Source organism: Eubalaena glacialis, chromosome 17 (genome assembly GCF_028564815.1).
Source record: "Eubalaena glacialis isolate mEubGla1 chromosome 17, mEubGla1.1.hap2.+ XY, whole genome shotgun sequence".
NCBI lineage: Eukaryota > Metazoa > Chordata > Mammalia > Artiodactyla > Balaenidae > Eubalaena > Eubalaena glacialis.
The window spans coordinates 89474480-89485907 of NC_083732.1; the positions used below are offsets into that span (position 1 = coordinate 89474480).

The 11428-nt window shown below is 50.1% G+C and overlaps 1 protein-coding gene and 1 long non-coding RNA gene across 4 annotated transcripts; both read left to right on the forward strand.

Annotated features, from left to right (window-relative positions):
* The first annotated feature begins 18 nt into the window (after nt 1-18).
* Nucleotides 19-5355, forward strand: LOC133077379 (uncharacterized). 3 transcript variants are annotated; one of them, XR_009697707.1, is made up of 3 exons: nt 19-102; nt 4616-4811; nt 5190-5355. It is a non-coding gene; the product is annotated as an uncharacterized LOC133077379 (long non-coding RNA). The 3 variants fall into 3 exon arrangements; XR_009697709.1 differs by having other exon boundaries at nt 5193-5355; XR_009697708.1 differs by having other exon boundaries at nt 5224-5355.
* Nucleotides 5356-5391: 36 nt separating this feature from the next.
* C17H8orf33 (chromosome 17 C8orf33 homolog) lies at nt 5392-7424 on the forward strand. Its single transcript, XM_061172149.1, has 6 exons — nt 5392-5476; nt 5562-5601; nt 5689-5837; nt 6037-6121; nt 6282-6428; nt 6806-7424. Exons 1-6 carry the CDS (start codon nt 5471-5473, stop codon nt 6943-6945), a joined length of 567 nt encoding a protein of 188 aa, XP_061028132.1. The 5' UTR covers nt 5392-5470; the 3' UTR covers nt 6946-7424.
* The last annotated feature ends 4004 nt before the right edge of the window (nt 7425-11428 follow it).

An 11428-nucleotide genomic window follows, 5' to 3' on the forward strand; every position in this document is an offset into this window, starting at 1 on the left:
CTTGGGAGAGGCTTTAGAAGTTCGTCAGAGAGTTAGGAAGTGACGCAAGAAACTCGGATGTACCCAGAGAAGGGAAAAGGATCAGAGAGGGAATAAGTGAAGGTAAAATAAAATCTTTTACTTGTCTTACTCCTAAGTAAAATAAAAGGTCATTGTTTTTCAGAGTAATATTGAATATTAGTGACAGTGTATTGGGTAACTGTCGCATGTGTAAGGTGAGTGGCAGCGGTGTCCTAGGGACGGGAGAGAGGAATCGGGACACTGGGTTATAAGTACCCGTGCTACCCTTGAGGCGGTGTAGTGTTATTTGAAGGTGGACGTACATTAGTCCTAATATATATTGCAAACTTCTAAGACAAACATTAAAATTTTTTTGAAGTATAATTGACATGCTAAATAGGAGAAAAAAAATCTAATCAGATAAAATGCTCAATTAAACCGGAGAAGGCAGGAGAAGAGGGAAAGATTTTTAAAAAGAAACAAGTGTAATGAATAAAAAACAGTAGCAACCTTTTTAATACTCACTTTAAAAGTGAATGGTCTAGATACACCAATTAAAAGACAGAACTGTCAAAGCAGATTAAAAAAAATAAAACATATAACATAATTATATGTTGTCTATAAGAAGCCCATTTTAAACACGAAGACACAGATAGATTAAAAATAAAGGGAGGAGAAAGGCATACCATGCTAACACTAATGGAAAGAAAGTTGAAGTATCTATATCGATTTCAGACAAAGCTGACTTCAGAGCAAGTAAAATTATCAGGGACAAAAAGGGGTATTAAGTATGATAAAGGGATCAAGTCTGTAAGAAAACACAAGGATCCTTACCGTGTATGCACCTAACAACAGAGCATCAAAATACATGAGACAAAAACTGATAGCACAGCACATTTTTCCAACAGCATTTGCTCACTTCATGTCTTGGTGTCACATTTTTGTAATTCTCGAAATATTTCAAACCTATCATTATTATATTTGTTATGGTGATCTGCAATCAGTGATATTTGATGTTTTGACTATGACTTGCTGAAGACTCAGATGATGGTTGGCATTTTTTAGCAATATTTTTAATTAACGTATGTACATTGTTTTTTAGACATAATGCTATTGCACACTTAACAGACTATATTGCAGTGTAAACATAACTTTTATGTTCACTGGAAAACCAAAAAAATTCGTGTGACTTTTATTGCAACATCCACTTTATTACGGTAGTCTGGAACCGAACCTGCCCTATCTCTGAGGTGTGCCTGTATATTAACTGCCACACTTTTTGTATTTTTATGATTTTTCTTGGGGATTTCACTGTTTAAAATGGCCCTCAAGCATAGTGCTGAAGTGCTGTCTAATGTCCCTAAGTGCAAGAGGGCTGTGATGTGATGCCTTTATAGAGGAAGCGTGCTAGATGAACTTCATTCAGCACAAGTTATAGTGCTGTTGGCCGAGTTCAGTGTTTATGAATCAACAGTATATATTAAATAAGGTGTCTTTAAGCAGAAACACACATAAAACAAGGTTATGTATTGACTGGTTGATGAAAATGTCGTGACCAGAGGCTCCGAGGAACCTAACTCTATTTCCCCTAGGAGCAATGGTTTGTTATTCCCTAATTCAGCGTTCTCAGCTACTTTACAGAACTACCGTGGATGATGAGAATTGGCTGTATGTAAATATTTATATTTGCACATATGAAATTTATAGTATATTTTCTAAACAGGCCAGGGGAGTAGGCCAAGGAAAGACTGTGTCAATGGAGACTAGTGTGTCTCAAGAGACAGAAAGCAGCCATGATGGTTGAGAGTGAAACGTTAGGCATGGTTCCTGCAGTGGCTGTGGAGGTGCAGACAGCCAGGCACAGCTAGATGAAGACTTGCTGTTCATTTTATGAGCCTTTATTACATGCCAGGGTGGGAGGCAATGTAGAGGAGATTTGGGGACTTAGTGACATGGAGGACTAGATCGTCTATGCTTTCCTCTCTAGAGCTCTTCAAGGACCTACTGTCCGAGTTTGGGGGTTTGAACAGGTGCTAGTACTGTCAGGGAAGAAAAATGAGGCGGCTGGCTGGGCAGAGGGCAGTGGGGGCTGCAGGGGCCTGTAAGGAGAGGTGGGGGGTGAGGCTCGGAAGGCTGGCAGATCAGCAGGGCCAGAGCAGAGTGAGGTCTGGAAATAGTTGCTTCTGTATGACTTATGGGGCATGTGCTGGCTGGAAGTAAGGAGCTTGGACTTTATGCTGGAGGAAATAGAAGGTTTCTAGGCAGGAGAGCAACACAGTTTCTGTTTTAGAAAGACCACTGTCACCACAGGGTGGTTCAGAAAAGACAGGAGAGAGTGAAAGTGCAGGCAGAGAGATGAGTGAGAACTCGATTGCAGTTCAGGCCAGATACGGTGTGTGTTGGGGGGGTGGGGGTGGGTAGGGGTGGAGATTACTTAGGAGATAAACTGATAGGATTCAGTGGCTGACTGGGAATAGAGGCTGTGGAAGGGGAAGCATCTGGTTTGAGGCCTGTGCTCAGGCACACATGTCTGGGCTGAGAAGGCTTCTGTAGGAAGCAGTTTTGGGCCAAGTCATAGAGGGGTTTCACAGCCAAAGGAGGCAGGGAGAGGCCCCTTAGGGTCTGAGTCCACTCACCACCAAAACCTCAGTCTCCCAGGACTGAAATACATCCTAACTGTGGTTGTTTTAAAATATGTCTAAAAAGTCTCTGGTCTTCCTCCAAAAGGTGAAGCAGCCTCAAAGAGAGCCTGAGCTAGAACCAACCAGCTATGCTTTTGCTAGGTTCCTGACCCTCAAAAACTATGAGATAAAGAATGTTTGTTGTTTTCAATCTGATAAGTTTCGTGGTAATTTGTTACACTTCAGTAAATAGCTAATATATTAGCTATTTGGGTTGGCCAAAAAGTTCGTTTGTTTTTTTCTGTAAGATGGCTATAGTAGTGCTTAGTTGTCCTTAACTTCATTCGAAATAATTTTGTTAGATTGTATTGCGACAGCAGTCATATCAGCATACATTTAAAAAGAACTTATGAAAATTGGTGAATTTTTGTGTAGCCATTTTATTTTACTTTTTAAAAATTTTTAAAATAAATTTAGGTTTTTTTTTTTTGGGTGCGTTGGGTCTTCATTGCTGTGCGTGGGCTTTCTGTAGTTGCGGCAAGCGGGAGCTACTCTTTGTTGTGGTGCATGGGCTTCTTATTGCGGTGGCTTCTCTTGTTGCGGAGCACGGGCTCTAGGTGAGTGGGCTTCAGTAGCTGTGGCGCACAGCCTCAGTAGTTGTGCCTCGCGGGCTCTAGAGCGCAGGCTCAGTAGTTGTGGTGCACAGGCTTAGTTGCTCCGCGGCACATGGTATCTTCCCGGACCAGGTCTCGAACCCGCGTCCCTGCACTGGCCGGCGGATTCTTAACCATTGCGCCACCAGGGAAGTCCCTGTGTAGCCATTTTAATATTGGAGAAGGAAGAAAAAACCCAACAGTTTCAGCATATTATGCTTTATTATTTCAAGAAAGGTAAAAACGCAACTGAAACGCAAAAAAAAAATTTGTGCAGTGTATGGAGAAGGTGCTGTGACAGATCGAACGTGCCCAAAGTGGTTTGCGAAGTTTCGTGCTGGAGATTTCTCGCTGGACGATGCTCCATGGTTGGGTAGACCAGTTGAAGTTGATAGCGATCAAAGAGAGAACATTGATTGAGAACAATCAACGTTATACCACACGAGAGATAGCTGACATACTCAAAAGATCCAAAACAAGCGTTGAAAATCATTTGCACCAGCTTGGTTATGTTCATCGCTTTGATGTTTGGCTTCCATATAAGTTACGCGGGAAAAACCTTCTTGACCGTATTTCTGCATGCGATTCTCTACTTGAACATAATGAAAACGTTCCATTTTTAAAACAAATTGTGATGGGTGATGCAAAGTGGATACTGTAGTAAAATGTGAAATGGAAGAGATCGTGGGGCAAGTGAAATGAACCACCACCAAGCACACCGAAGGCCAGTCTTCATCTAAAGAAGGTGATGTGTATATGGTGGGATTGGAAGGGAGTCCTCTATTACGAGCTTCTTCTGGAAAATCGAACGAGTAATTCCAACAAGTACTGCTCCCAATTAGACCAAATGAAAGCAGCACTCATCGAAAAGCGTCTGGAATTAGTCAACAGAAAACGCATAATCTTCCATCAGGATACCACAAGACTGCATGTTTTTTGATGACCAGGCAAAAACTGTTACAACTTGGCTGGGAAGTTCTGATTCATCTGCCGTATTCACCAGACACTGCACCTTTGGATTTCCATTTATTTCAGTCTTTACAAAATTCTCTTACTGGAAAAAATTTCCATTCTCCAGAAGACTGTAAAAGGCACCTCGAACAATTCTTTGCTCAAAAAGATAAGAATTTTAGGGAAGACGGAATTATGAAGTTGCCTGAAAAATGGCAGGAGGTAGTGGAACAAAACGGTGAATACGTTGTTCAATAAAGTTCTTGGTGTAGATGAAAAATGTGTCTTTTGTTTTTACTTAAAAGCCTAAGGAACTTTTTCACCAACCCGGTACTAACTACTGGGATGACCAAACTGTACCTTCTGAGACCTCCCATCCCCTCTCCTCAGGAAACAACGCCGATTTCACTGACAGGAATCATCGGACAGCAGCACCTCAGACTCCTGTCCTCTCAAGCAGCACCACGCACCCGGGTCCTCCTGACGCCTGTGATGCGGGACAAGGAGCGGCGCCTGGTGGTGGGGCGGCCTTGGGCAGGGAGCGCAGAAGGGCAGGTAGATGGTGCCCACGTCGAGACGTCAGCAGGTGCGCGGGGTCTTCCTGTTTCTGAATCCCCTCCAGGTCCTCCCCTCCCCTGCCCCAGCCCCTCTGGGCCCTCACCACGCAGCAGCATCTGGGTAAGGCCGCGTCACTCCTCGGATGGATGAACGTCCCCCAGTGCTTCCACTGCGCTTACAACAGAAGCCGCCTCCCGCTGCGGTCCAGGGCCCTGCAACTACCCCACCTCACCTTGCACCTCGGCTCCCGCCCTCCTTTCCGTTGCCGGACCAGCCCCTCCAGGGCTGCTACTCCTTGCAGGACTTTGCTGACCTCTCGCCGCCCCGTTGGGGCCGCTGTTATTCACAGCGCCGCTGTGGCTGACAGCTTTTTATGTCTGTTTACCTGCTTTTCCCTCCCCACTAGCAGGTGAGCTTTAAGGGCACATTCCCTTGTGTAGGCGTCGTCCTTTTATCCAGAGCAGTACCTGCAACATAGTCAGTGTTGGGGAGGGTCTCCTGCAGACGGCGCTCCGAACGGCCCGGGCTCCGCCCACCGCGCTCCGCCCACCGCGCGCCGAAAGGCCCGGGCCCGCCCACCGCGCCGCCCGCGCCCTGCGGAACTCTGCTACGCAGGCGTGTTTGGCGGGGAGCGAATTTGGCGTCGGTCCCGAGGCCCTCCTCAGTCTCTGGCTACGGCTGCAGCGCATGGCGGTAAGTGCTGCGGTGAGGGCGCGCCGGTGGCGGGGCCTTGGGCCGTTGGCTCCTCGTGACCCTCGTACTGTCCCCCCTTCTCCAGGCGCCAGGACATCCTGCTCGGGAGACATCGGCAGCCCCAGGTACTGCCCGCGCACCCCGCAGCCCCCGGTTCCCCCCGGCGCCCCGAGTCCTTCCACTGTAAGGCCCTATCCAGTCTGTCTGCTTAGGGCACCCTACGTGCAGTGACGCTGTCTCCAGGACCAAGAAGCAAAAGAAAAAGAAGAAAACCCGGAATGGGGCCTCTGCGGCGAATGGAGGCGGGAAGGCCACAGAAACGCCGGCCCCAGAGGAAGCCCCCCTCAGTGCGGAGGCCCAGGCAAGGGCGGGCCTTAGTCGGGAAGGGTGGAGCCTCGGGGTGCATTCTGGGTGGGAATCCGCCGGTGGGTGTAGTCTCGGATTTGCGGACTTAAAGCGGGGAGAGGATGAGACGGGGCGTTTTGGGTTCCTGTGGGATGGGGCTGGAGGCCGCGGGGTCCAGGTGCCCTCTCACAGCCACTATCCCCGATCCACCGCAGGCGGAGCAGCTGGCCCGGGAATTGGCCTGGTGCGTGGAAAAGCTGGAGCTGGGGCTGAAGATGCAGAGACCCACCCCTAAGCAGAGTGAGGGGCCTGTCTGTAGAGTTGCGGGGGGGGGGGGGGGGTGAACGGTGACAGTCCTGTGGCCTGCAGGTGCTCCGAAGGGATGGAATCGTTACCCTTGCGGTAGGACAGTTGGAGGTGAGGATAGAGAAGGTTACTAGTCCTGTGTTTTCATCTGCAGAAGAGCAAGCTCTTGGGGCAATCCGAACCCTGCGCAGCCAAAGAACCCCCCTGCCCCGGAAGAGGCAGCTGATGCGCTCCTTGTTCGGGGACTACAGGGCTCAGATGGAAGCTGAGTGGTGCGTGGCCCTGCGGGCTCTCAGGACTGGTGAGGACCTGGGAACTGGTTGGTGCACACCTGCCTAGTTCAAGGGGGCGGGGAGGGAGAGCCTGGGCAGTGGAAGGAGGGAGCCCAGAGCAGTAGGGCTGGCGGGGGTAGAAGATGGCTCAGGAAAGCGTCAGGGAGCAGGGAGAGAGAAAGCCTGGATCTCAGGAACACAGAGCTCGGGCTTGGACCAGGGAGGCAGGGGCAGGAGAGTTAGTGAATCTCTCTGTGATTCTCAAGGGGGTGTGATGATAGTGTGATACCTTATAATTTTGAGAAGTAAGTCAGTTAATTTTTACAATGGGGATAGAGTTGTATGGGCACAGTTAACATTAGGCATTATCATTCAATTCTGATACGGTCTCTCCCCTCCCGTACAGCTGCCCACTCAGTCCAGTTGCAGCCTGTAGGTGAGGCCGCCAGAAAGAAGAGCCGAAGGGTCTGCAGGCCTCGTCTAACAGGGAGAGCCAAGGACACCCTAGACACTCCTTATGAAGAGTTTAGGTTCAATTTCTTTTAGCCTGTTCCCCATTCTGGAACGGTCCTCCTCTGCAGTTGGTGCAGGGGTTTGTCTTGAGTGCAGAGCTTTCCCAGGAATGCTTTGTCAGACAGATGTGGGGTTGCTCTGTCCCTGGCTGGTCAGTGAATCTGGTGCCATGGCTGTTGGGCAGATGCAAGACCTGCATGTTGGGTACTGACCTGACTGTGAGACAAGCCCAGGACCCCGTTTATAGGTTTTCAGCTGAAATGTCTCTCCTGCCAGAAGAGGGAGGTCCATTCAGAAGTTTCTACAGTAAACTGAAGTGAGTGTTTAGCATGTTGTAGAAGGACTCTTTTAACAGGCTTAGGAGCAGACTAGGTAGATGTTGGTGATAAGGATTAGTGGGGAAGCTATGTAGTTGTACACTGGTGCTCACTTATGGAAGGATGTTCTGTCAAGTGGTGTAGAGCTCCATGCCATTGTGTCACATTGCCATAATAAAAGTATTCCTCATAGAAGTGGAGGAGTGAAAACGTGTGTTAACTGTCTATATAGTTGAGGTGGTGTGTGGCACTGCTGGGTCCAGGCTCTCACCCCAGTGCTTGGTCTTTTGTGTATATTGCCTTCATTCCTGAGCAGGTATCATCCTTGGGGAGCCATCGTAGCCCCCAGCAGCCCAGGCTTTGTTCTGAGGAGCAGATAGCTTCCTGCCCTAGGAATCCCGGCCAGACACTGGCATTGAGCCTCAGTGGACAAGCTCTGATGTCAGCTGCTCCAGGTGATCGTCCCAGGCCTTCTGCATTAAGTTGGGTTTTCACGGGGGTTAATCCTCTTCAGTGGTTGTGATGCCATCTTTGGTGGTGTCTCCCAGACTTGCAGACTAGACTAGATAGACACCTGGAGCCCACCTGCCTACTCAACATGTCTATTTTGCTGTTTCACAGGCATTTCAAACTTGACGTGTCCAAAACATCCGATTAGTTCCTAAATCTCCATTTGTTTTCTGCTTTTCAGTGAGTGGCACTACTGCCCAACTAGTTGATCAGGCCAAAAATCTGTGTCACCTCTGCAAAAGGGGTTTGTGGATCCAATTCCAACGTGTGTGTGTGTTTGTGTTGAGGGTTCCCGACACCAACAGCAATTCTTGGATGTCAGCAGCGTGTCCAAGAATGCAACTCAATTCTGACACTGTCTACCCAGAGGTGGAATCAGATTCCACAGGAAAAGCGCTCAGTCCCACAAGACCCCCTCCACTTCACATGCCAGTCACGAGTCCTATAGTTGTTCCCTATACTTCTGACCAACTGGCTATAAATCAGGTTCCTGTGACCCCCTTCTTGGGTTCAGTTAACTTGCTATAATGAATACCAGAACTCAGGAAAACTTGTTCACTCACTAGATTACCAGTTTATTACTAGGATATGAATAAAAGCCAGATACATATCACCAGGCACAGGGAAAGCATCCAACTCTCCTTTGGTCTCCGTGTTCACCACCCGGAAGCTCTCTAAACCCCGTCCTTTTGTATTTTATGGTGTCTTCCTTACATAGACGTTATTGATTCAACTTTTAGCCGTTCTCCACTCCCCAGAGGTGGGAAGTTTTAACCCTCTAATCACATGCTTAGTTCTGCCAGCCAGCCTCCATCTTTTGTCGGAATTCGAAAGTCACCTTCCCTGAAGTGTTTTCAGGAACTGAGGACAAGAGACCAAATAGCCTATTGCCATTGTTCCTCAGGAGATTCCAAGGGTTTTTTGGAGCAGTGAGCCAGAAACTGGATGAAGACCAAATACATGTGAGAAATAAATATTTTGATCATTTGAATGAACATATATATATATATACATTTCTTATAAATCATGGTATTGCGTCCTCTATTGCCCTTTCTCCCCTACGTGTGTTCAGTACTTCAGCTGGTATGAGCTCTGTCTTCAAAATAAGTCTCAGATCTTCCGTGCTTTCTTTGTCTTCTCTGCTAAGCATTCTCATCCTGGCCCCGTCTCTCACCCTGAATGCTACGTGAGCCTCCAGGTGTGAGTCCCCTCTGACAGCCACTCTTGCCTCCTCTCTGTTCACCAGCCAGAGTGTTCCTCCTCCATGTGTGTTGGGTTCTGTTCCTCTGACCCAGTGACTTGATCGTACCTAGGATACCATATGAAGGCTGGTGGATGAGGCCCCACACGGGGCCTGCACACATTTAGACTCCTGACCGCCTGTCTGATGTGGCTCCCTCCCCGCCACCCCCGTTCCTGCCTTGCTGGCTTCCTGTCTGCTCCTGAGGCAACCAACTTAATCCTGCTGAAAGGCCTTCAGTTCTGCTGCTCCCTTTGCCTGGTTGCTCTTCCTTCAGATCTTAGCAGGACTGGCCTCTGGAGAGTAAATGGCTTTGATGGAGAAGGAGCTCCACCCTGCCACTCCTCAGTTTGAGCTGGGGAGGGGGACACAGAGGTGAGCAGCTCTGAGGTGCAGCGCGGCAGGTTCCATAGAGTCCACCTGCAGCAGGTCCTGGACTTTGGGAAACACGGGACAAGGAAACAGGACGCATTTGGAGACCAGAGATGTGGGGGAACTGCCTGGCCTCTGGGTGGGCAGTCAGCTAGGCCGCCCTCTCCAGTCTGGGATCATCTTTCTACTTGGGATGCTCCTCCTTTGGCCTGTACCCAGTGGTGGTCTTGGCGGGGTGCCCTCTGTGACTTTTTTGTTGCGCAACTACAGCTAAGTCACATCCCTTCCCCTGTCCTCTGTTCAGCCATCTGCACATGGGGCGGGTGCAGGTAGTGGTGGGCGAGGTGAACTGGAGGCCCTCACCCACCTGCCATGCTCTTCAGCGTGTTCTGGTCTGTGCAGCAGGCCCTGGTGTGGGGTGGGGGTCTCAGGCCGACAGCAGCTCCACGGCTTAGCGGCTCACCTGCAGATCCTCCAGGTGGCCTTTGCCCTCTGTGTGAGCTACACCCACATGTCTGACACAGACCACTGGACGATGTCCTCCTGGTCTGACCCCTGCAGGGGTGCTGGTGTCCAGCCACACTGTGAGCCCCCCGACCCCCCCAGTTGCCCAGTGACGCCACTCAGGGACCCTATTTCTTTTCCTAGCCCCTACTTTCCTGGGGCTCCTCTCATCCTCTCCTTCCTGCTCTGAGAAGCCAGTCCTCCCCACCCCACTCTTCCCCTGGTGTCCCGCTCCCCATGCCCCGCCCCCAGGCCCTACTCTTCTCACTGCTCCCCACACTTAGTACCCCTGCACTTCACCCCACTCTCTCCTCCTTTCACCCCACTCTCTACCTAGTGTCCCGCTCCTGCTCCTTCTGGAGACATCTGCCTCCTACCTTTAAGAAACCCGTCGTCCGCCTGCCCCCCACCCCCCGCCCCCAGGTTCCTTGTTCCTACCCGGGTCCCCATCCAGTCAGCTCTCTCGCCGTCTTCTAGATCAGCTATATCTTGGACTCCTTTAATCCTGCGTGGAGGAGGCGGCGCTGGGATGGAAACCCTGCCTGTCCCTGCACTGGCCCCGGGCAGTGCTGACCACAATTGTGCTGCCTGGTCTCTTCCTCCTGCTGCTGGGAGCCACCCAGGCAGGGCCCACCTGTGAATCCAGTTGAGGTTCAGCCTGTGGGTCACCGTGTCTGTGGTCCTGGCAGGACCCTCACCTGGGATGGCGGCGAGGACTCTGGACAGGCTCTAGGTGTCCTGAGCTGGTGGCAGCAGTATTCTGGCTCCACTGCTCCCACATCCCTGTGTGCACTGGACCAGGGCTCTGGGGGTGCCTGGGGCAGCCTTGAGCATTGTAGGAGGGACCCTGTCCTCATAGCTCACTGAGTACCCCCTTTTTGTGGAGTTAGGGAAGGGGCCAAGAGGTCAGAATGGATGCAGTTTTGTAAAATGTAATGTACACATTGGTTTTTAGTAAAATAGACCATTTATTTTTCCTACAAAATTTTATCAGCACCTGCTCTGTTCCCTATGGCCTGTTCTGAGGACTGTGTTCCTTCCAGCAGAGGGAGGCCCTCCCCCTCACTTTGAGTCCTGTTGTCTCCTGAAAAATGGAGGTGTGTCCCCCACCCTCTGGATGCCTGGACAGGTTTGGCTCAGGCATACGCATTCTGCCCCTGAGATTTCAGAGCCCCAGCTATGTCCACCTGCAACGATACATACCTTGGTATCCTGGGGTCCCAGCCTAGTTTGCCTGCTTGCTGTGCCCCCATGGAACTCGCCAAAAGCTGATCCCCACCTCAAGTCTTGCCCTTCCAGTCCTGGGCCCCAGCTGCCCACTCCCCTCTGGTCATGTGGACCGCACACCTGGGGAGCTTCAGAAACAGGTGACACCCAGACACTCCTGTTGTCTTCCTTCGAAAGGGATGCTAGCTTCTCACTCACCATTCACAATAATGAACGCTGGAGGAGTAGATCTAAAGCTGTAAACTAACCTCTAGAAATGCTGGGAAAAAAGCGAGAAAACATGTTGAAGACTGGAGTGTGGGGAAGATTTGCAGAATTTTATAATTCATTCCACACGCTGGGAAGA